Source organism: Protomyctophum bolini, assembly GCF_963924005.1.
Source record: "Protomyctophum bolini genome assembly, chromosome: 10".
NCBI lineage: Eukaryota > Metazoa > Chordata > Actinopteri > Myctophiformes > Myctophidae > Protomyctophum > Protomyctophum bolini.
The window spans coordinates 37326409-37352666 of record NC_137871.1 but is presented as its reverse complement, the minus strand read 5'-3'; the positions used below and the strand labels follow the sequence as shown (position 1 = coordinate 37352666).

Here is a 26258-nt window from a genome sequence, read left to right as displayed (position 1 = left end):
ACTTGGACCCATTTTAGGATGTTTACCTTGTTTGTCAAGTGTTTGTAGTGAGGAATGAGGAAGACAGGCAAGAAGACAGTGTTGTTTTTGCCAGGACATTTCAAAGACAGTGTTGTTGTTGTTGCCAGGACATTTCCAGACAGTGGTCTTGTGGTTAGAGTGTCCGCCCTGAAACTGGGAGGTCTCGGGGGTTCGATCCCCGGCCAGGTCATACCAAAGACTGTAAAAATGGGACCCAATCCCTCCCTGGCACTCGGCATCAATGGGTTGGATTGGGGGTCAAATCAACTATGATTCCCGAACGTGGCGCACGCTGCGGCTCACCGCTCACTGCGGTAACGTGCACGTGTGACCAATCGTACGACTTTGACTTCTTCAGGACAGGTTCTCAGTGATCCGGGGACCACCAGTGGCTCATGAGGGAGTTTCCGGTGGTCCCCAGCAAAATGATGGAGAGTTGGTACTTGATAATCAAATGGACCCTTATAGATCTTTAACTCTTGAGAGTGTAAAATGAAACCAAATGGACCCTTACGCGTCCATTTGGTTTCAGTTTACACTTTCTGTGTTGTTGTTTTGTTTGCCTGTTTGTCTCTCCTATGGCACCAACATCAATGCATGGAAATGTGGACACATGCTTTAGTTTTGGGTCTGCAATGCTAATCTAAATCTCATCAAAAGGTGTCCGTATAGCTCAAATGCAGAATAAAGAATGGGCCTTGATATGAAAAGAGTTGAAAACCACAATGTACACAACCAGGCATTTCTTGCCTGATAGTACAAAGTATAGTTTATACTTGCAACTTATAGGCTGTTTCTCTTTGTAAATCATTTATACAAATGAAAAATAAGAGACGTTAATTGTTTTAGAGTTTATTTTTTGTGGCAAAATCAAAACAATCATATTCAAAAAGAAAGTCTCCAAAGCCCCTGGATTATTTTCAATACGTTTTTATCAGAGTGAATACAATCTTCGCTACAAAATTATTGGCTAATCATTCAAACAGGGACAGCTGTGGTGCACATATTATGGCTACTGGTTTTTACTGAGAGTAAAAAAAAAGAACAGTCTCAGAAATACTAAGCCATATAATTCTATTGCAATTACACAATTGGGAAATGGGGAATTGTGTGTGTGTGTGTGTGTGTGTGTGTGTGTGTGTGTGTGTGTGTGTTTGTGTGTTTGTGTGTGTGTGTGTGTGTGTGTGTGTGTGTGTGTGCGTGTGTGTGTGTGTGCATGCGTGCGTGCTCGCGCATGCACGCTTAAGGTGCGAGGCACCAGAGGCTGATTATAGGACTGTCTTGGCTGAAAGTCGCGGTGGTTTCAACAGCACTCGCCTAACCTGCTTCTTTAGGCGTGTTTTACTGCCATCCGTTTGCTAAACATCAAAACACTTAAAGTTTTGCAAGATTAGCACTTCTGTTAATTATGCGTCGGTCGGAGGCCTAATGGCTGAGAGGAAGCTGCCCAGAGCCAAGCAAGCTGACAGCTTTATGAGCGTCAGGTCTGACCCAACACTGTCCCTCACATGGTTTGATTAATATCTGATAACACAGCATTTCAATAGAATGACTGAATTATGCCAGTAATACGCATCTCTTTCAATATGGGTTCTCTGGGTTCTTTCGGTAGCCCCCCGAAAAGGTTGATTATTAATTAATTTTAGTTTTATAATAATTTTTGTATATTTCGCCTACTGGTGTCATCACATACTGGTGTCGTCGTTCACATTACACATACATGTATACTGGTGTTGCGGTAGAGAACTAGGATGGACCATATAAGGATCATATATAATACAAGTAATACAGCCACGTGTGTGTGTGTGTGTGTGTGTGTGTGTGTGTGTGTGTGTGTGTGTGCGCGTGTGTGCAACTGTGCATGTGTGTGTGTGATAATTGTTATTTAGTCTATTCCAATGCACACTCTTGTAGGTTATCACACAGGAAACAGTATGTCTAGGTGTCTGTCTGACCAGAATTCTACATGTAAATGTATTTCAATTTGCTGAACTGTACATATCTGCAATTTCTCCTTTGGTGTGTGTCCCACCTCTCGGTCAATTCAGGTCACGTGCACAATTGAAAATGTTTGTCCATCTCAAATTGTCTTGTGTCCCAGTTCGTCAACGTAAACCACAGGATGCGCACAGTATTGTATGTCAGAGAGAATTAAAAAAAAGGAGAGGTGCAATGTAAATGTTATATGCATGGATTCTTATATAGAACAAATACAAAGTGACTAATTTCACCATCTATTCAGTCACTCTGCTAAAGTGTCTTCTTAGATGATAATGTATCTACATTCTATTCGTTCAGATTGCTGGTGGTGCTGCACACTCAAAACTGAAAGATTCATAACAATGATAGCATAAGGCAAAGCCAGGATTCTCCTCATGGTGCACACTACAGTGGAATCCTGAGTGTTAAAGTAATGACTTGAGCCCTATTTCTATTCGACTTTGTACGACAGTGTCACATGACGATAGGGCATAGCAGTGGCCGTGGTTTTCTGGTTCCACTGAAAAATATGCCATTCGTTTTTCCCATTGAGATTTACACAAATATTTAAAAATAAAAACCGTATTTGTATTTGTTAAATGTATTATATCATGCCCTCTTTGGAATGTATTATTCGTAAAAGCTTAAACCTTATAAGTCTAATAGAAAATTCAGTTCTAACCCCATCACGCTATGTTCAGTCAAAGCCTGGAGGTCTGTCCGTACTATTTAGATGGAGGCTTTAAGATCTTTTTTAAGATCTGGCATGAGAAGGGCATTTACCAAAGAGATCTGTTTGATGGCCAGACCATGATCTCCTTTACACAATTGCAGCCGCGTCATGGGTTGCCAAAATCTGACATTTTCAGATATCTACAAATTAGACATTTTATAACTGAGGACACTTCACTTGTAACCAAGGTAGAAAGAGCCCTCTCTTTGCAATTTTCTATGACGTATTGAATTCCAACTCATCTTTATATTCTCAGATTACTAAGCAGTCCTGGGAAAAAGACTTAGGCGTTTCTATTGATGATGTTGACAGGGCAGAAATGTGGGCCTACGCAAAAGAGATTTCCGTTCGTAACCGAACTAAATCCATCCGGTTCAGAATATTGCATCGTATAAATATAACTCCTGCTCTCAAGAATAAAATGGATGTCAGTGCGTCAGTTGCCATGTCTTTGTATACTTCATCTTTTTCATTTACAGTAGTGTTGTGCCTGAGCTGTTTTTCCTTTCTTGTTTGTTTGTTATTATGTTCTTGTTGTGTTTGTGTGTTTATTGTCTTTAATTTTGTTAAAATCAATAAATATACTGTATTTAAAAAAAAGTATTATATAATTATTAATTATAATAATAATTATTATTATTTTTCACCACAAAATCAAAGGTTTTATGGTGATGAATCACCAGGATCATGGATGGCTTGATTCTAGGCTTAAAATAATTGATATAAATATTTTAGATTTTTCAAACGACGATTTTTCAGCGGAACCAGAACAATAACTGACCTGCAAGCGAACAATGTGCCGCCCGCAATGCAGTGCGAGCTAGTAGATCTGCCATTTTAGATGGGTTGTTTTTTTTAGAAGAAGAATTTAGCAAAATGTCAAATAAAATGTCCCAGAATGGGTTGGAACTTGGAGGTGGTTTTAAAACTCAGGATTCTGCTGTGAATTAGTCCTGCTGTGGTTACAGAGGGCCACCACTAGAGGGCCTACCTCCTCCTTCATCCCTAATAAAAGCATTATACACTCTTGCACCTATTACAGTCTATTGCTCACACCTGAGTCCAGCCAGCGGTGTCCTCTACTACTGGATGGAGGCGGGTACGATATGCAGTGTGTGTGTGTGTGTGTGTGTGTGTGTGTGTGTGTGTGTGTGTGTGTGCTGTGTGTGTCAGACGTTCAGCTGAGGTGTAGCAGGATTTGGTTCAGGGTGTGAGGAGAACTAGAACAGGTTGTCAGCCATGGCAGTGAAACTATGTGGAATCCATTCTCTCTCTCTCTCTCTCTCTCTCTCTGTCTCTCTCTCTCTCTCTCTCTCTCTCTCTCTCTCTCTCTCTCTCTCTCTCTCTCTCTCTTCCACGGGTTAGTTGCGTCTTGCGTTCGCTCAAGTTATGGCAGTCTTTTCCAGAAAAAAAAACATCTCCTCTGCACGCACGGTTAAAAGAGTCGAGCCTGTTTCTTCAGCTCGTTTCTTTTCCACAGTGCCAGCCGGTCGAAGTCCTCCACAGTCACCCCGAACACCCGGACAAAGTCCTCTGGAGACAGGTGACGCTGGAAGACACAAACGGACAGGCAAATAGACAGTGTTTAGTCCATTCATGTCTGTCCACTTGGCATGGTCAAATTATTCTTCTTCTTGTTGTAGAGCAGAACAGTTTCTCAAACATTTTCACATCAAGGGCCCCCAAAATGTTTGGTCATAGTGCAAATTGTGTCGAGCGATTAGGTACATGAAGTGAAGGTTGTGCAAATTGTTGTGTGTGTCGATTTTGGTGTGTTAACAATCGTGAAAAACTGCAATGCGTGTGTTAGATTTATATGTGCCAAGAAATCATTGAGAGCAGTATCGTCACTATTGGTACACCTATTTTCCAGGTTCACGCCACGGTTCAGATGAATTAAACAAAAGCAACAAAATGCCAGCAGTGACGGAAGTGTCCTCCTATATCTGAAGGTCACTTCCGTGAGTGCTGGCATTATTGCGTTTACCACAACTTCCTGGAGGAATGGGCGCTCAAGTCCAGGAGTAGCTTCCTGGATGCCACTGCAGAGCTGGAGACCACACCATCTGTTGCCAGAACTCCAGAGTGGCACAACCAGTGGAACAGCCTGGGCAGCCCAACCCGATCGCACAGAAAATAGTATTCATGTACGAAATTGAATTTTTTTCGACTAAAAGACCCAAAAGTCCGTACAAATGACACTGAAATACCTCCCCATAGACAATGAAGGAGGGGCGCCGCCTCTACCGAACTTGAGCCCCGTGAAGCACCTCCGAGCGAGGCACTAGCCGAGCGAGTCGCCGTATTGAGCGTTTGCGAAGTTCGGTAGAGCCGACTCAGCCCTGTCCGAGTTGCAATCTGACAGAATAGTAAATAATATAAAACCCGAACTCACCTAGACCGAACCAGCCACGGTGAAATTGCACTTCCGTGTTTGTGAAAGCCACGCCTCCGTCAAACACTATTAGTCGTTTATCTACGGAATTGCAATTTCGTACATACTATTTTCTGTGAGAGGCGTCACACTGGAGAACACTGAACAGTCAGGGAAGGATGCTGCAAGGCATCCATGAAGAAATGGACACTAACATCTGATGCATGTGTGTGTGCGGTAGACCACAAACCATGGAACACATCATGAGATGTAGACATGAGATGTAGACAGTTTTCTGAAAAAACAATCAGTGGTTCTCAAACTATTTCATGTCAAGGACCCCAAAAGTTATATGTAATTGGCCGCGGACCCCCATCTGGAAATATGTTGTTCCAGGGACCAGCAGCAAGGATTTGAGTTAAAAAACCTTCGCTGTGAAAGAAGAATATATATTCAAAGATTTGTGCCACATTTTCACATGTTTTTAAAAATAGCAGATATATGAGCTTGTGAAAAAATGGGTTGGGATAAAAAAAAACGCAGGATAAAAAATAATATATTTATATTATATATATTTATTGAATGGTTCCTTTACTACACCATGGACGTGACATTTGGAGCCTCTAGGCTCTGTTCTGATGACACCCATGGGTTCTGATGACACCCATGGGTTCTGATGACACCCATGGGTTCTGATGACACCCATGGGTTCTGATGACACCCATGGGTTCTGATAACACCCATGGAAACCAGCCTCTAACCACCACTTCATCACCTTCTGTCTCAACTGTTGAAGGGACCCTTGGCCTATTGGATTAATCTGACGGACGACTTTGGATCAAACATAGTGAGATCTAGAGAGTGTCTATGAATGGAGGTAAATTAAAACGTGGTAGACAAAGTGGTGCAACACTGAATCTGTACATGTTTATGTACATGTTTTTCCACAATGCTGAACAACTGACCTCCAGTCTGGCTCTGTCTGCGTCTTTGGGCAGTCTATTCCGCCCTCTAGTGGTGACAATGAGCACCTCATATGGGTAAATCTGCAAGTAAAGATGATTAAGGTGGCAGCTGCACAAAAGTTAATTGCATACAAAGTTTACAGTAACAAATCTTTAAAAATTATAATGTTTTGTCTTACCGTGTATTCCGCTGGAGAGAGAGAGAGAGAGAGAGAGAGAGAGAGAGAGAGAGAGAGAGAGAGAGAGAGAGAGAGACAGAGAGAGAGATCATTGTAAGAGTATCATTACAATGTGGAAAACGTTGGATGGCTTTCATACTTGTTGTGGTACCCATGGTACAAAAATAGCCATTCACATCACATTGCGATGCATTGAGGGCTTGTAGATCTGCTTTGTCCGGCATAAGGCTTTTAATTACATCTAGATTAAAAGCTGGTGCATAGGAAAAAAACTGTGAATAACATAAAAAATAATAAAAAAATTACCCACACACTGCCAGATTGTACGGTACACAAAGATAAAAAATGTATTACCACCAGAACACTAAATCCGAACAATTATATTTGAGTAAATTTCATAATGTTGCAGCTGATACCAGAGGTCGGTGGGTCTTTCAGAACCTTCATAGTGCTATTAAAGAAGAGTACCTCAAGTTACCATACACATTTTGATGAGAATTTGTTTTATGGAATATATTACATTGGGTAAAATATACCCAGATTTAGTGATGGTTTGACAAAAGTTAAGTTTAGTGGGTTTTTTTAATCCCACGATTTTGTAACCCATTTTTCACCCCTGTGTCAATCATCTAATGTGATCCTGGGCTCTACACATCCTCCGCCAACCTGGGGAGAGCAACGGACTTAACTCATGCTTCCTTCATGCTTGAGTGTCCAAGTTGCTCCTTTACACCTGACAGGGGGGAGTTTCCCTGGTTGGACGTAGCGTGTGGAAGGAACACGTTATTCCAACCAGTTCCTTTCCCCTCCAGGCTGGCCAGGGGGAGGCAGTTTAGAGACCAGGATCACTGCATGTTTTTGTGAGGGTACTTACCCTAGGGGACACAGGGAGAACATGCAAACTCAGAAACACAGAAAGGCCCTTTCGCCAACCCCGCCTTCGGGTATGGGCACTGATGACGCGGAGGAGGAAACACGCCGCCAGCACCCACAGCGCCCCGAGCGGGAATCGAACCCAGGACCTTCTAGCTATGAGGCGACAGCACTACCAACTGTGCCACCGTGCCCCTAAGTTTAGTGTTCTGAATCTAGGGTTAAGATACAAGAAGCAGTACTTTTGCTATTGTTTTAGGGCTTTTAAAATGACAAGTACCTCTGCTTCCCCAGTTCAGCTCACTGCCGCTGTCATACGGGTACTGTTGGTAGCAATCTGCACTCTGAGGCTGCAGGGAAACAGAGACAGACCAGTTTTAGTCACATTTTAGTCACCTGGAATGTTTTGGTCTTTATTTAGTTTAGTCGACTGAATAACATAAGATTTTAGTCGACTAAATATACAGTTGATTTAGATTTAGTTTAGTTTAGATTTAGATTTAGATTTAGTTTATTTTCCACCAGTGAAAAAAGGGAGTCGACGAACATTTTTCGTCTTAGTATTAGTCGACGAAATAAACACTGCTTGACACCCAGCTAGTTCTACGACAATACTACTGTAGGTCAAAACCCATATCCTCAAAGCCCTCATTGATTTTACACAATTATCAACACATGCTATTTTAATTGTCTTCTTTCTTATTTTCCTTTCTTTCTATTTAAAAAAAACAAACTAAAATGACCATTTGGATCATGTACTGTATACATAAATAGAGATTTCTCTTCTTGTTTCTGGGTGTATTATAATGAACCCATCAAGTGTATTAACCCATTAAGACCTGGAACGCATCTGTCTGTGCTTTTAACCACTTGAACCATTATTTTAAACTTTAGCTGTTGTGAAACATAGCAGATTTACAAGCTCATATATCTCTACGAGCTTGTAGATCTGCTATGTTCGTGAAAATTGCCAAATCTTTGAATTATATATTCTTTTACAGCGAACATTTTTAACTCAAATGGGAGATCCCTGGAACAACATATTTTCAGATGGGGGTTGGTGACCAATTACATATAATTGTTGGGCTCCTTGACATTTGAGAACCACTGATATAGAAAACATACAGTAGGTTTTTCAGTAAACGTCATGATTTAGAAGACATCAATAGAGGTCTTTAGGTCTTAATGGGTAAAACAAGCCTAGACATGGAATGATTGGAATCTGATGAAACTGGGGCCAATTAGAGAGTCAATTCAAACTCGATGTTCTACGAGGCTCATTAGCCTGCATGCTAAAAATATCCCAGCAGTCCCAGCTGTCTCTCACCCTCGTCTGGATGCCGTTACGTCCGTACCCAGGTAAGGAGGCCGACTTACACGCAAAGTCTAGAAAAACACAAATAAGAACAGGGTCAATCATCTTCTTTTTTTTTTTTTTTTTTAAACATATGTTTATTCATTTTCTTTATATTACACATAAGCATTTTCAACAATTGACATATTCCCCCCCCCCCCCCCCCCACATCCCTCTGGCAGCACAAATACAAACAAAATCTTATCACGAAATGAATTGACAATAATAAATAAATAATGACAAAACGAAAAATAAAACGAAAAACGAATATAAAACACATTAATCATCTTCTTTTAGCAGGAAACACATCAACATCTTGGTGAGCTCTTCAGTTACTTAATTTATCAAAACGTCCAAATGTTTGTTTGTTTTTTACAATTAAGAATGGAATACTATTCATGGCCAGAAGAGGGTGCTAGCAGCTAGCCAGTAGAATCCTGGTATTCTGGTCAAGAAGTGACCACAGGGGTAGCCTACCATTAAGGCGAGTTTATTTGTAGCCTATTTTGAATCCAGTAAACCTATTTAGTGTCACGACAAAGCTTAGCTTTCAATTCCAAAACCAAGATCCAATAAACAGCAACACATGTTCCAGTCTCGTGGGGGAAATCAACAACATTTCATTATTGGTTTCGATTTATTGAATTGTGGTCAGGGGTTTGATATGTACCACATTTACTCTTCTTAGTACGGACACCCCCTTCCTCAAAAGTATTTATGAATTACTTACATTACATGAAATAATATAAAACTTACCACTTTCAGAACTGTACCGAGGAGCTGTGAACACAAAGGAAGCACGGTTACAGTGTAGACTGCGTTTCACAGAACCGCTTCCCCGCTGCTTTGAGTTAAACTGAACAGAACGGAACAGAACCACTTCCCCTCTGCTTTGAGTTAAACTGAACAGAACTGAACAGAACCGGCCGCTTCCCCTCTGCTTTGAGTTAAACTGAACAGAACTGAACAGAACCACTTCCCCTCTGCTTTGAGTTAAACTGAACAGAACGGAACAGAACCTGCTTCCCCTCTGCTTTGAGTTAAACTGAACAGAACTGAACAGAACCACTTCCCCTCTGCTTTGAGTTAAAATGAACAGAACTGAACAGAACCTGCTTCCCCTCTGCTTTGAGTTAAACTGAACAGAACTGAACAGAACCACTTCCCCTCTGCTTTGAGTTAAAATGAACAGAACGGAACAGAACCTGCTTCCCCTCTGCTTTGAGTTAAACTGAACAGAACCTGCTTCCCCGCTGCTTTGAGTTAAACTGAACAGAACTGAACAGAACCACTTCCCCTCTGCTTTGAGTTAAACTGAACAGAACTGAACAGAACCACTTCCCCTCTGCTTTGAGTTAAACTGAACAGAACGGAACAGAACCTGCTTCCCCTCTGCTTTGAGTTAAACTGAACAGAACTGAACAGAACCACTTCCCCTCTGCTTTGAGTTAAACTGAACAGAACTGAACAGAACCTGCTTCCCCGCTGCTTTGAGTTAAAATGAACAGAACTGAACAGAACCTGCTTCCCCTCTGCTTTGAGTTAAACTGAACAGAACTGAACAGAACCACTTCCCCTCTGCTTTGAGTTAAACTGAACAGAACTGAACAGAACCTGCTTCCCCGCTGCTTTGAGTTAAACTGAACAGAACTGAACAGAACCACTTCCCCTCTGCTTTGAGTTAAACTGAACAGAACTGAACAGAACCTGCTTCCCCTCTGCTTTGAGTTAAACTGAACAGAACTGAACAGAACCTACTTCCCCTCTGCTTTGAGTTAAACTGAACAGAACTGAACAGAACCACTTCCCCTCTGCTTTGAGTTAAAATGAACAGAACTGAACAGAACCACTTCCCCGCTGCTTTGAGTTAAACTGAACAGAACTGAACAGAACCTGCTTCCCCTCTGCTTTGAGTTAAAATGAACAGAACTGAACAGAACCGTCCGCTTCCCCTCTGCTTTGAGTTAAAATGAACAGAACTGAACAGAACCGGCCGCTTCCCCTCTGCTTTGAGTTAAAATGAACAGAACTGAACAGAACAGGCCGCTTCCCCTCTGCTTTGAGTTAAACTGAACCGAACTGAATAGAACCACTTCCCCTCTGCTTTGAGTTAAACTGAACCGAACTGAATAGAACCACTTCCCCTCTGCTTTGAGTTAAACTGAACCGAACTGAATAGAACCACTTCCCCTCTGCTTTGAGTTAAACTGAACAGAACGGAACAGAACCTGCTTCCCCTCTGCTTTGAGTTAAAATGAACAGAACTGAACAGAACCGCTTCCCCTCTGCTTTGAGTTAAACTGAACAGAACTGAATAGAACCGCTTCCCCTCTGCTTTGAGTTAAAATGAACAGAACTGAACAGAACCACTTCCCCTCTGCTTTGAGTTAAACTGAACAGAACTGACAGAACCGCTTCCCCTCTGCTTTGAGTTAAACTGACCAGAACTGAACAGAACCGGCCGCTTCCCCTCTGCTTTGAGTTAAAACTGCAGGTTTCTTTCATTTATTTTGCGCCTCAAGACCATAATCACATGGTATGATGAACACACAAATAGAACGCAATGATGGCACGCAACATATGGCAAATGTACAACAAAGTCACTTAAACAAAGGGAGGACATTATTCTACAAAGGCACCACATTTACAATAAACCGTTGTTGGACTTGGCTTATCTTTTTGTAACAAAAACATTACTTTTGGCTTAACTGGTTGAATCGAAATACATTTAAACATAGAAGGGCGGTGTAAATTATACTTTGACAAATACCTTCCTCTATAGCCAAATGCATTATGCATAAATTCTTACATTCAAACAAGCATGATGCCCGTCTTCCAAACGGTTCAAAGTACAAAGGTTTTTTATCCAGGGTAACATGTCATGTTCCGACCTCCCGTTAGTCTGACCGATTTCTGACACTATCCCTGATAGATATTTCTATTCATATTTTATTGATTCACATATTAATGTAATGTTAAAAATTGTCCTCACTCGGGTGGACAGGACTGCCCTGTCACCGAGTAAGGGACCTCTTGTTTTTGCATGTTCATTCATTCTATTATCAGCTGTCACCCACTCCAGATTGATTCAAACTGGAGGAAACAACTTGACCTAAATGACACTCTCACCCCATGAGATAAACCGTGAACAACAGAATCCGTAATCATGGAACATGATTACCAGTCAAAAACATGTTCTGTTGTTTGGCGTGACTGGCGTCTGATGACGCCTGACCCTAATCACGCTGTTCGACCTATGGAGAAGTGACACTGCATTCTGATAAAACATGACATGATTGAATTGTATATATACTATTGTAAAATGATGTAACAGGGTTCAGAAGCTCTTGCGGTACGGAGAATTCTCTCTCCTACCATATTTCATCATTCTTGTCACATATTTCATGTGTAACATACTTTGTAAGAACCGAAGAATTCACTAAAGATCCTTGTATTAACCTGTCGTCCGTGTGAACATTCCTTTCAAGTCTTTTTCCCTCTGGTTTTCCACCAGAGAGCGTACTTTTGAGTTGTTAGTTGAGCTGTCTCTGGTTTCCAAAGAAAGATAGTTAAGGTGGAGTTAAAGTGTATTTCTAAATACTTATCATTTGGTCCATATCGAGCGGTGTTTCCTTTGCCTATAGAATTTCACAGCTGGTTTGTGAAAACATTAGGAGGGGGGCTAGAACCTGCACAGAATTCACCTTTCTGTCTATCTGGATACGGATAAATCTTGACCGAGCCGGTGCCTGCAGCCTGGCTGGTCGGATCGCAAAGCAACAACTCAACAAAACGTATGTATTTGTAACCTTATTTAAAGTGTTCTAAGTACCAATACTTCTCTTGCTAGCTGGTGGACTGTTGAATTCCTGTAGCGCTACTGGCTTTCACAGACAAACCGGCTTTCTATTTTCTCTGTGGTTCTCACTTTTCTCTCTTTTGGCAATTTCTGTGATTGTGCGACTAGTCTCTCAGTTGATTAGCGGCAAGTAGCTAAGCCGATGTGCACGCAGAAAAGTAAGGCATTACTCGTGGGGTGAAGATCTCAGTTTCTTCACATCCATCTTTCACTATATCTCAGTTTATTTTGAAAGCCATACCAGTATTATCTACTAAGCCCAGTATTGTCTTATACAATACAATGCACCATTCATTTCTCAGTTGATGAAGGTAGCCAATTACATCTCTCTCTAATTTCTCAGTTGATTAGAGCCAATTACATCAGTCATTGTCTTCTTTAATACAATGTATTATTAGTTTCTCAGTTGACTAGTATAACATTTAGAAGATCTAAGTTTCAGAATATCTCAGTTTATTCTGAAAATAAAAACAGTTCTCTCTCTAATTTCTCAGTTGATTAGGGCCAATTACATCAGTCATTGTCTTCTTTAATACAATGTATTATTAGTTTCTCAGTTGACTAGTATAACATTTAGAAGATCTAAGTTTCAGAATATCTCAGTTTATTCTGAAAATAAAAACAGTTCTCTCTCTAATTTCTCAGTTGATTAGGGCCAATTACATCAGTCATTGTCTTCTTTTATACAATGTATCATTAGTTTCTCAGTGGACTAGTGTAACATTTAGAAGATCTACGTTTCAGAATATCTCTGTTTATTCTGAAAGCGATATCAGTAAATAACAGTTCTCTCTCTCTCTCTCTCCCTCTGTATAGAGGAGCCCGTTTTTCAGTGGGCCGAGGTCAGCTCAGCTTGATTTACGTTCCTGCCTTATCACTAAACATTCCTATCTCTGAAGTAGAGAGCACTAAAATCTGAGCAGTATAACACTGACCTCCCCTGTCCAACTGTCGTATTTCTCCCCTAAAACACATCACTTTGCAATTTCTAGAATGGGGAACTCAAACAAAAGGCAGAATAAGCAGGAAAGAAATGAAAGACAACCACTGTTAACACCGAAATATAAATCATCTCATAAGAGAACGGAGGTAACCACAAAATCATTTGAATCCAGCATTATAGCAACATTGACTGCTCAAATGACTGACCCGGACCTAAAACTAGCTGTTACCAAATGTCCGACAGTGGCCCCCTTTCTCCCACTCTGGAGGTCTGAATTCGGATATGATGACTCATTGAAATCACTTGATTTGAATGAACTTTCAACCGCATTACGAAAGCAAATTGATTCAATTCAAAAGAAGAAGGGAACAAAAGCAGCTGATAAAGAAATCGAACGGTTAGGGGTACTACCTCTAAGACAGTTCCGCAAGACAGCTGCGGACAGAGAGTCGGTAATTAGCCGACAACAAAAAGAGTTGACTTCATACTCAACACCTCCGAAAGACAAAACGACTAACTCTCATTCTGTTTCCAAAGCAGGGAATAAATTTCCAGCCTGTGATGAAATCCTGACTTCAAATAGTAAGCGAAGGCAAGCACCCTCAGCCCCGGTAGGCACACAGCAAGCACCCTCAGCCCCGGTAGGCACACAGACTTCTAGGTGTTTCAGTAACACAGATGATGATGATGATGATGATGAAAAAAATGATGAGGACTCTGAGTATGACACTGATCAGTCAGAAGAGGTTGACTCAGATGATAATGACGCCCATTTTGTTTCATCCACCTCACAGGTCCCAAACAAGGAGCCAGGGTCGACTGTATGCCCATGCCCAAGGCCGGAGTCTCCTAAGCACAAAAGCACACCGCATAGGGAGGGTAAGAAAACATGCAAGCAACAGAAACACAGCTCACCCAGACCACAACTGCACAGAGTAGCTAAGGCTAAACATATTAAAAACACAGCTAAGGATAAACAACCAGATCACATACCACCACCGATAGATAACCTAGTGGCCCCTCTTGTGGGCTTCCCGCACAATGGGGGGACGGCCTATGCATACCGTAAATGGTACACCGCCGACTTTGCAAGTACTGCATTATCTTTACCCGATATTAGATCAGACCCACAAGCCTGGGAGGTAGCCCTAAGAGCAGAAGTGGCAGAATTACTTTTGAATACCAGAGAAGTCAGAGAATTGATCCAGGCCAGCTGCCCCACACTTTTGGCTCACAAAATCTCACAAGACGCAATTATCACAGATGATAACGGGATGGGATTCCACTACTACAAGGACCCACCCCTAGATAATGCACAGGGCAAAGTTCGTAATGATCTACACGAAGACGCTCTAAAACTGATGATCAAAAACACCAGGACTCTAATGAGAGCTAAGATTGACCTCTCTGTCCTCACAGGCATTAAACAAAAGGAAGACGAGAATGTCGCGGAATTTATTAACAATTTCCGTATACAATTCGACCGCCACTCTGGCATGGCGAAAGAACAACAAGGCTACCAACAGCTACTAAATCACCTGGTGATAGAAGCTATACGGCCATTTCTAAAGCAGGCAATAACGATGCACGATCCTCTATGGAAAAGTAAAACAACGGATGAAATTACCACACTTGCAACTTATTATACAGACACCATAGCTGCACCCAAACCATTGGCTAAGATACAGGCAGTTCTTACGGAGGAGGGGCACGTCTCTTTCATAAAACCAGGCTACCAGGAAAGGTCAGAGGGGACCGAGCCGGGCAGACAGTCGACCCAGGATTCCAGGGGACATCAACAAAACAGGCACGGTAATACAAAAACATCTCACACTCAGAAACCCACATGGCGCTCTGCCCATCCACCTAAAGATTGGTCTAAGACCATCTGTTGGAATTGTGGGGAGACAGGCCACTCCATTTTTAGATGCCCCCAGGAAATTGTTCAACCGCTGGCCTACCTTCCAAAAAAGATGGGGAAGCCCCAAGATTCAGGGTCGAACAGTCAGGCATGACTAGATGAAGGGTTTCCCCCCCCCCCACCCCCGACTCTAGACATCCCCTGGGCTGCAGAATTGACTGTGACTGATGACCCCACCACTCTGATTGTGAATGATGACCAACATGACATTTTTGACATGGAACAGATTTTACAGATGCAGGCGGGTTACACCCGACGCCCCTTAATTAATCTCTGGGTTAATAATGTACAAACAACATTTTTATGTGACTCAGGGGCATGCCGCTCTGTATTGAATGTTCCCTTAGGAGAGTTCCCCCTCTCTAAGGACACCATGACGATTAAAACCGCATCTGGTCTGGCAGAGACAAAACCACTCACTGAAGCATTGGTATTGTATGATCCTGACACCAAACAGCAAACTTCTATTCAGTTTATCATTCATCCTACATGCCCCTGTAACTTACTGGGTAGGGATGGATTAACGGCTCTGGGTATTGATCTTGTTAGCTTTCCAGATGGTATGTCTCCAGTCAGACGCTCAGCTCACGGAGTAGGGATCCTAGTACTGGATCATGACCAGGTAATGTCCAAACACTATTACTCAATGGACCTAGAAAGCTCTATAGCTCCATATACCCCGGGAGAGCTGGTCAAAACGTTGCATCAATATTTGCCACCTGACTGTAGACGAATCTACAAAAGTCCGTCCCACCTACAGGTCATATTGAGGTACCTTTATCATGACAGTGCAGGCAACATAGCATATGAGGAAGACTTATTCCACTCATTAACTACTCAACAAAGGATTCACCTGTTACATATGTATTGGTCACCATTCTGCAATGCTGCCTTTATTACTGTACAGTTGACAGAGCTCCAGAAAAAGTACCACCGTATGGACCAGGTTCCCCATGTGGCAATCGTGAGAGACCGCGACGCGACATGGGATGATGTCGGTGAGCTGGCACAAAGGTCTGTCCGGACGGGCAGATTCTGTACCCATGACCACATGATAGGGGTGGAGCTAGACGACGAAATGCAGGTATACCGCATACCATTGTCCGGCTGGCCAATGGTACCCGCAGCGATATATAAACACTATGAGGACTGACCTCCTCCATTTCTGTCTCCCTTTACTGACCTGATCCTAGCTATAGAACCTGATGTTAGGGCCCTTCCAGAGCTCAGTAGCCTACCTGCCTCACTTTGGTCCACGGGACCGGCAGACGTGGGGTTAATGAAAGATATTCTCCCGGTTCAAATACAGCCTATGCCCAATTTGTTATCTTTTCCAGTTACTAGACAGTATAGGTTACATCCAAAGGCAGAGATTGGCCTTAAGCCAATCATAGATCAATTAAGCCAATCTGGCGTCATTGTTCCATGCCCAGATGCATTTTCTAATTCACCGGTTTTACCCATTCTTAAATCATCAGGTACTTATCGTATGACATTAGACCTCAGAAAAGTTAACAATGCTGTATTGAAACGTGCGGTCTGTGTACCGGACCCTTCCACACTATTGAATGACCTTAGCCCTACTGCAAAGATATTTTCTGTCTGTGACCTGGCTAATGCATTCTGGAGTATTAAATTACACCCTGAGTCTAGAGGATGGTTTGGTTTCACATATGCCGGTAAGAAATGGGCATTTGACAGAATTCCCCAGGGATTTTCCTGATCTCCGACCATTTTCTCTCAGGCTATTTCAGCATGTATTCAACAGTTTACACCCCCGTGTGGGTCACAGATCACAACCTACATCGATGACCTCCTGGTGGCTAGTGATGATTTATCTAGTTGTAAGACTGATACAGTGGCATTATTAAACTTTCTTGCAGCAGCTGGTTGTAAAGTTAACCCATCTAAGGCACAGTTGTGGCAGCCAACGGTTGTTTATTTAGGACATACTATCTCAGCTGAAGGCCGAGCACTGAATAACGACAGACAGGCTGCTATTCTTCAGACACCCAAACCTATTACTAAACGACATATGATGTCATTCCTAGGTATGACTAATTACTGTAGGCAGTACATACCACACTATGCTATGAAAACATGCAATTTAGTGAAACTAATTTATGACAGTCCTATGTCCCCGCTGGACAAACTCACTTGGACACCTGATGCTGAGTTACAATTTACGGATCTGAAAAAGGAATTGTCATCTGCACCATGTCTGGCCTTCCCAGATTATGGTAAACCCTTTGTACAAACAGTGGACTGTCGTGTGTGTGACAATGCATCTTACATGTCCTCTGTTGTCTTACAGAAACTAGGCACATCCCAACGGCCTGTCGCCTACTATTCTGCTAGACTTGACCCTGTGGCTGCAGCCATGCCGGTTTGTATCCGTCATGTTATTGCAGCCTCCATGGCTGTAAAGAGTTCTGCCTCTCTATTACTATATCATGAGACCACCTTGCTTGTCACGCATGCTGTCTCTCTGCTACTATTAGAACAGAAACTTAGCTTCATGTCACCGGCCAGGCATTTGGCATGCATGGCTATTTTACTCAGCTCACCGCACATCACCCTTGAACGATGTACATCAATCAACCCGGCCACCTTAATGCCTTTACCCTGTGAAGGTAGCAGACATGTATGTGAGTGTTTAACTAACGTAGCCCAGAACACACTGCCTAGGCCAGACTTGAAAAGTGAACCTATCCCTGACTGTGAGCTCACATATTTTGTTGACGGCTCCTGCTCTCTTGACTCCCTAGGAAAGCGGCAGGCGGGGTACTCAGTGGTCTCCGCCACAGAGGTCATAGAGGCCAAGGCTCTGTCCTCTGACCACTCTTCACAGTCAGCGGAATTGGTCGCCTTAACGCGGGCCTGCATTCTGGCCAAGGATCGCAGTGTCACCATTTGGACAGACAGTCAGTATGCGTTCAATACATTACATGTCTTTGCTGCTCAGTGGAGACGAAGAAATTTTACTACCACTACGGGGGCCAAGATTGCACACTATACACTAATTGCGGCTCTATTAGAGGCTGTCATGCTTCCCTTACATCTTGCCGTATGTAAGTGTGCAGCACACACTGCTGGCAAGGACCCCATTTCAGTAGGCAATGATTTTGCTGACCTTACAGCCAAAGATATTTCTAAACATCCTGTGAATATCATGTCTCATGCTCTAACTTTGACCATTCTTGCACCACCTACTGTCGAATCTCTAGATCGAGACGTCCTCTTGCGGGCCCAGCAGAATGCTCCAGAAAAAGAACAACTTCTCTGGGTCCGGCTAGGGTGTGCATTCGACAAAGAAGGATACAGGAGGGCGTCAGATCGTCCCTGTTTACCATATCTTCCGAAGAATCTATTCCATCCCGTCACTCTTCTGACGCATGGACCTGGTCACCTTTCAGCGGTACCTATGAGAAGTATCATATCTCGTTACTTCAAAGCACCAGGTATCACACCATTTCTTCGCAACTTTTGCAATCAATGTTTGATTTGCCGTCAATATAATCCTCAAGGGGGGGTGAAAATCTCCCCTGGAAGATTTCCTTGCCCTACAAGGCCATTTCAAACTCTTGAGATGGACTTTGTGGGTCCTTTGCCGAAAGTCCAGAACTTTCAATACCTCTTGAACATGATTGACCCATATAGTAGATGGATAGAATCTGTCCCTTGTGTTAAAAATAACGCATCTACTGTAGCGAGAGTCCTTATTGACCGCATTATCTGTTACCATGGCATACCCCAGACTTTATACTGTGATAGAGGAGCCCATTTTTTAAACACCACAATAACACATATTTGTAAATCACTACAGATTACTCAGAAGCCACATGCAGCTTACAATCCCCAGGCTAATGGATTGATAGAGAACGCCAACAGAATTATTAAAGCCAGAATTATGAAGATCTCTGCTTCTACTAATATGCCATGGCCCCAGTGTGTACCTTTAGCTAAGCTCATTATGCGTGTAACTCCCTCTAAGAATGGTCTATCACCTTATGAGATCCTTTTTGGGCGACCATACATAGTCCCCTCTCTAAGTCCATTCTCCAGACACCAGTTAGACCAGGAGTTCCCAGACCCAATGAATAACATCGCACATGAAATGAAAAGGTTTCTGTCCTCAAAACCCATGGCTCCCACTATCAGAGAAGCAGCACCGAAGCCTGTGCCAGTGTATGCAGACTCTGGCGAGAGACCACACGACATCATCCCGGGAGATTACGTCCTACTCAAGCCAACTATTCGAACCAAGGGAGGCCATCAACCGTGGGGGAAGGCTTTGTGGGAAGGTCCCCATCAGGTGACACTAGTACACTCACATGTACTCAAAGTTTATGGAAAAGACCGCTGGATCCCAGTGAGACAAGTAAAAAAGTCTCCGCCGCCGTTTTAAAAACATTGACATTAAGGCATAGAGTTACATTATATTGGAAACTTTATTGACACGAATGGCTACAAAGGGATTTCCTATATGGACTTGTCTCAAACCATGCCTGTCAATACTTAAGAGTTTCAGATAATGTGGCCCTGGGCTGTTTTGTTTTCATTTTGTTTCTTTTTGCCAACCCCACCTGGAAATCCCTGCACATCGGGGAAAGGACACATCTTGTGGTGTGACATCGCATGGCCCTCCGGCCAATCCTGAAAACGCCAACCCAGGAGATGACACAACACGACAGGATAATACGGCATGTACACATTCCATCTTATACCCTCTCCCATCTTCGAAAAAAAAAAAAAAAAAAAGGGGGGGGGGGGGACCCTGTATTATCCACTTTGACTTTGATTTTTTTTTTCATATTGCAATTATTATTATTACAACTCTGATAAAAAAAAAAAATATTATTTCTGTTTTATATTATTTCTCTATTACATTTAAAAAAAAAAAAAAAAAAAAAGAAAGAAAAACATATTACAATGATTATTATTATTACAACTGATAAAAAAAAAAAAAATTATTATTTCGGTTTTCTATTATTTCTATATTACATTTAAGAAAAAAAAAAAAGAAGAATGTTCACATTTCTCATAACTAATCATGTTCTTGTGTTTCTCTGTTTTTGCTTTATTTTCCCTTCAACCTAAGAAAAAAAAAAAAAAAAAAAAGAAGGGAAGCAAGCTGATGACATTATCAGACAAGCTCCATCACAGAACCAATTGACTATCATTCATCTGTCACGAGGAACAGGTGGGTATAATGTGTCATATCTGATGAGAAAAGTGACATTTCTTTCATGTGTTGTCCCAAAGTATCTACCATAATCATTGTGCTATAACCATTAGATTTAGACTCATCTTTATTATTAGATTATTTTTGTGCAAAATGTCTTTTTCTCCACACAATTGTTTGAACAGCAGGGGGCTCCCGGGTTGCGCCCAGAGAAACCATGAGTGAGTCTCTGCTACCCCTGAAATGCTGGTCCAGAGGTTAAAAGTTACACATAACTCTGATAGTATGGAGACCGAAGCGAACTCCAACAAAACACAACGATTAAAACCATGCTATAATGAGCCAGTGGGGACTAGCTGCAGGTATGATCTGATCTTAAAAGATTCCCCAGATAACAACAGAATGAAGGAAACACATGAGAAATGGATAAAAAACCTCAAGAAAGAGGAGAAATGAGGAGAAATGAGGAGAAATGAGGAGAAATGAGGAGAAATGGAGACATTCTACGGAAAGACACATGCAGACCAGACAGGTTGGTCAATGTGACAGAGAGGCCTGCCGCTCTCTGACTCACACACAGGTCCCGGTATAAATGATTATGGTGGCATCTGAAGGAGAGTTTGTGAATGAGTGTTTTCTGCCTCATCACTTATGATACATTTGCCTATTTTGTTCACTCTTATGTAGATATACAGTCCTTGAAATTGAAGAAGTAAATTGAAGTAAAATTGAAGTTAATTAATCAATTAATCAAATAATTAAAGTTATTAATCATGATAAGTATTATTTTTTGCCATTATGATTTGTATTGAAGTAATTTTGTGCCTGCCCACTGGTCACTTTTAGATCATTTACAAAACCCAGCATACAGATGATGCTAGGGGGGAAAACTGAGAAGGAGCCTCCTAGTTGAAAAGAAAAAATATATATTTGTGCTGATTTTTAACATGGTCTAATCTGTGATCAAGATGAGGGATTTGATAGATATTTCTATTCATATTTTATTGATTCACATATTAATGTAATGTTAAAAATTGTCCTCACTCGGGTGGACAGGACTGCCCTGTCACCGAGTAAGGGACCTCTTGTTTTTGCATGTTCATTCATTCTATTATCAGCTGTCACCCACTCCAGATTGATTCAAACTGGAGGAAACAACTTGACCTAAATGACACTCTCACCCCATGAGATAAACCGTGAACAACAGAATCCGTAATCATGGAACATGATTACCAGTCAAAAACATGTTCTGTTGTTTGGCGTGACTGGCGTCTGATGACGCCTGACCCTAATCACGCTGTTCGACCTATGGAGAAGTGACACTGCATTCTGATAAAACATGACATGATTGAATTGTATATATACTATTGTAAAATGATGTAACAGGGTTCAGAAGCTCTTGCGGTACGGAGAATTCTCTCTCCTACCATATTTCATCATTCTTGTCACATATTTCATGTGTAACATACTTTGTAAGAACCGAAGAATTCACTAAAGATCCTTGTATTAACCTGTCGTCCGTGTGAACATTCCTTTCAAGTCTTTTTCCCTCTGGTTTTCCACCAGAGAGCGTACTTTTGAGTTGTTAGTTGAGCTGTCTCTGGTTTCCAAAGAAAGATAGTTAAGGTGGAGTTAAAGTGTATTTCTAAATACTTATCAATCCCAAACCCTAATCCTAACCTCAGTCTTAACCAGCCACGTAGGTCGCTAATCCTAACCTCAGTCTTAACTGGCCACGTAGGTCGCTAATCCTAACCCCAGTCTTAACCGGCCACACCTCAGTCTAAACCAGCCACGTAGATCGCTAATCCTAACCCCAGTTTTAACCGGCCACACCTCAATCTTAACCAGCCACGTAGGTCGCTAATCCTAACCCCAGTCTTAACCAGCCACGTAGGTCAGACTAACGGGACTTTGGCAGTCCCCTTTTAGGTATCCAGTCCAGTTTACACCAACCAATGACCTTGGGAATGAAGACATTGTTCACCCTGAAGTTACAAATACTGAAGCCTAGCCCTAGTACTGTACACATACTTTTGGAACCCCCCAGTTTAGGCTAATTCTTCTGAGCCCACCACTTGTGCATGAACAGGACATTTTAGTTGTTCAATTTTGTGTGAGCAAGAGATAAAACAAAGCACTGCTGAACCTAAAACATCCATGGCAACACCTTGTTGCATATCACCGAGGATGAGGTGTTATGCCCACAGTGAATGTATAAGCCCTGTGTGTCGCTATGCGACGCATTGCGCAGTTGCAGTTCTGCTGTTTTTGGCCAATAATTATCTTTTCAGATCAATTGCGACACAAAGTGGGTATCTTCCCAACTCCCATAGACCACATCATTGCGGGTTGTCATTTTAACTTTTATACCGTGCCTTAGACATGTGAGATGCACTTTTTCCAGTATAGCAATTTTTTTCAACCCCCAACACTTTTCATGCATGCTGTACACAACATAATAACTATAAGTTTGACAAAAAGATCTGCACAGTATCATATCTACAGGTATGCAAGAATGTTGTAGAACTGGGCAATCCTGGGATCTGACTGAGCAGCATTTAACTAGTTAACAAACCAGATGGAAGAAGAGGAGCAGTCTGGGTAGTGGCGGGTACCCATCATGCCCTGGGAGGAGCCCAACATCAAAGAGGCAATGAGGTAGAGGAAGACAAGATGAGAGGGGCGAGGAACACATGAGCGCCTGCACGCACGCACCCACACACCCACAGTCCCACACCCATACCCACCCACGTGCACGCACGCACTCATAACCCACACAAATAAGGCCCCACGCATGCATGTGCACACACACTATACCACCACAGGCTCCATAATGGAAAATGCCGTGGGGGGGTATTAATAGTGATGTCACAAAGTTCACTGTCAGTTTTGGTTCATCTCTGAAGACTCCACTACATTTATTTGAAAACTTTAGCTACTAGTTACTTTGTAGATTTTAATTATTATCACAAAACATAGATTAACCACTTCAGCCCTACTTACATTTCGGTCATTTGAAAATAGCAGATGTGCAAGCTTGTAGATCAGCTATTTTCAAAAGTTGTTTAAAACATTTGAAAACTTGAATTGGGACATTCTGCATAACGAGTACTTTGTACTTTAAGTACATTTTGATGCGGATACGTTTGTACTTTTACTAAAGTCATTTTTTTATTCTGGACTTGTACTTGTAATGGAGTATTTCTACACTGCAGTATTGATACATTTACTTAAGTAAAACATGCAAGTACTTTTTCCACCACTGGGTAAATTCTCGCGTACACTTAGTCTACTGTCTTTACCCACTTACAGTACTGTACAGTACTGTATGTCCCTTGTCTCAGCGACGATTTGGGCACAATTCCCATAATGCTCCTGTGTTATTGGACAGCAGCAGGGGCGTCATTTGGGTTCACAGGGGGTGGCCGCTGACTCCCCCTGGCGTTTGCACCCAGAATAGAATTTTGTCAAATAGCATATTTTCTCCACCACAGAGTTCACAGAAAGTACAGGTAGATGAATTGCCCTCTGTGTGTGTATAGCTGACACTGCAGGCCCTATCTTGCCATATCTTGAGTCCCTAAACCGGGGTAATCTGGGCCGATCACGTCACGTTCAAATGATTGGAATCACGGATCAGGAGCAACAAAAAAAAACATGATCCCTAGTATCAATATTATATCATATCATATATGTGGATATTAGACTGGATGTTGTCTGTGATTTTAGATATTGGTATCGGCAGATAAATCAAAATCAAGTGAAAAACGTGATCGGGACATCCCTACGTAGTTCACGCCATTAGTAAATACGTTTCCCTCTCCGCATTTTGCAAAATTGATCAGGAATTACGGCAAAACCTGCTTTCTGTGCCTGTGACACAGGGCTCTGAGGGCGTGCCAGATATACAGTACAGTACACACATTCTGCAAATATCCTGTAGGCTATCTCATGTTAATTTTTGCAGCCAGAGCCCAGAGGGCGTCCGATAAAAGATGTATGTACATATTAGGCTAGCCAGCCTGTCTGGCCGTCAGTTGATCGGAGAGCAGGGCAGGGCAGGGCAGGGCAGGGCAGGGCAGGGCAGGGCAGGGCAGGGCAGGGCAGGGCAGGGCAGGGCAGGGCAGGGCAGGGCAGGACAGGACAGGACAGGACAGGACAGGACAGGACAGGACAGGACAGGACAGGACAGGACAGGACAGAATCTTTATCTCATTCCAGCCCTGTTTTAGACTTAACCATGGCAGTGACATATCCTCATTATTTACACAGTGCATTACTGGGATTAAGATGCACTGTAGTGGTTCACAATGTGCGCACATGATGACTGCAACCAAATTCCATCCAATGCCAACATGACAATAATACACAATGACATGATGGTGGCCTAACGAGAAAAATGCATTGTTTTTGCACTCAAACGTCTTAGTCATGCTTTAATTGCGTGGTTTTAAATAAAGAACAACAAGCAAATGTGTCTCAATTAAAAACACTAGATGGGCCTGCAGTGCACACCTCACTTTTCCACATCAGAAATCTATCATCTTAATATCAAGCAATGTGCCAAATCTGCCAATAGCGTTCTCTTTAAGGGAATGGGAGAAGACAGTCTGAACGGTTTCATTAAATGAACGTAACGGCCCATGACTAATGAGAGGCTTAAGGGTCTGTCTGTCTATAACTTGCACAATTTAGCGTGGACAACCCTCCTCCCCCCCCCCCACCACCCGCTCCCCGCTATTTGCGGCCAGTGTTTCATATCCTGCGCCATAGATCAGGGGTTCCCAAACTGTGGCGCGTGAACGCGAACGCTCTCTAAGGGGTGCGTGACATGAAAAGGGTAATGACGGTTTTATGGTGTTGTTTGACACGAAGGGCAAAATCCAGTAAAAACCACTGTTGTAAGGAGATGCATAGAGCTGCTGCATGCGGGAGGATACAGCAGCTGCAGTGACATTCTGTGATTATTTGCCATAATCATTTTAAAAAAATCACACCCGTGTGAACCGAGTGGTGCAACTCCCCTCTCTCTCCTCCCCCCCCCCCCCCCCCCTCCTCTCTCTCTCTCTCTCTCTCTCTCTCTCTCTCTCTCTCATTAGCAGGCAACAGTACAGCACTATCTCTCTCTCTGTTTCTGGAAAACAGCGCCCCTACTGGTACTAATATTCATACTCGTGCTCATACATACGTGCGCAACACATACATAGGCAGAACACATAGGCGGACACGGACATTGCTGTTCCTTGGAGTGGTTGCACCACTCAAAAATGTATCATTTTTGGCCAAATACATTGGGGTGGGGGGGTACGTCAGCTCGGAGGTAACAGGGGGGTGCACGGCCAAAAACGTTTGTGGACCGCTGCGGCGTAGATCATGGAAATAGGGCCCTGTGTGTGTCTCAGACCTGCATTCTTCACGTCTGGCTCCGTCTGCACACCTGGTTGTCGTGAGGGGCTCAGCTGCTTCCAGCTGCTTCCGACGGTTTAAAGTGGATTATGATCAGGACCACATCTGCTCCCGTCTCATCACAGCGTCTCGTGACAGCTGTTGTAAGCCTGATTTAAAGTTTGTTGTGTGAAGACACGACGGGTTGTTTAATTAACGCAACGCCCCCCAAAACAAACTCATTAGACTAGAGGCTTAATGCGACACCTTTGTGCCAAGACATCACATGACTTGTCTTTTAGTTTTACTGCATGGATCTCTTCTACCCTAGTATAGTCCCTCCCTGATATTTTAGTTATTTAGATATTTCGCTTTTATTTCGTTATTTTCGTTTTCGTCAGTGAAAATAGGTCGTCGACGAAATCAACACTACAGTGTGAGTGTGAAATCAACACTACAGTGTGAGTGTGAAATCAACACTAC

General features: G+C 42.5%; 1 protein-coding gene across 1 annotated transcript in view; it reads right to left on the bottom strand.

Annotated features, from left to right (window-relative positions):
* Positions 1-890: 890 nt before the first annotated feature.
* ablim3 (actin binding LIM protein family, member 3) overlaps positions 891-26258 on the bottom strand; it is a 101974-nt gene continuing 76606 nt past the window's right edge. Inside the window, exons 15-21 of the mRNA XM_080773477.1 lie at positions 9236-9259; positions 8453-8511; positions 7406-7475; positions 6253-6263; positions 6074-6154; positions 5884-5928; positions 891-4283 (exon numbers count right to left, since the gene is read on the bottom strand). Coding sequence (XP_080629603.1) covers positions 4170-4283; positions 5884-5928; positions 6074-6154; positions 6253-6263; positions 7406-7475; positions 8453-8511; positions 9236-9259 — 404 coding nt within the window. The 3' untranslated portion in view covers positions 891-4169. The remainder of the gene's footprint in view (positions 4284-5883; positions 5929-6073; positions 6155-6252; positions 6264-7405; positions 7476-8452; positions 8512-9235; positions 9260-26258) is intronic.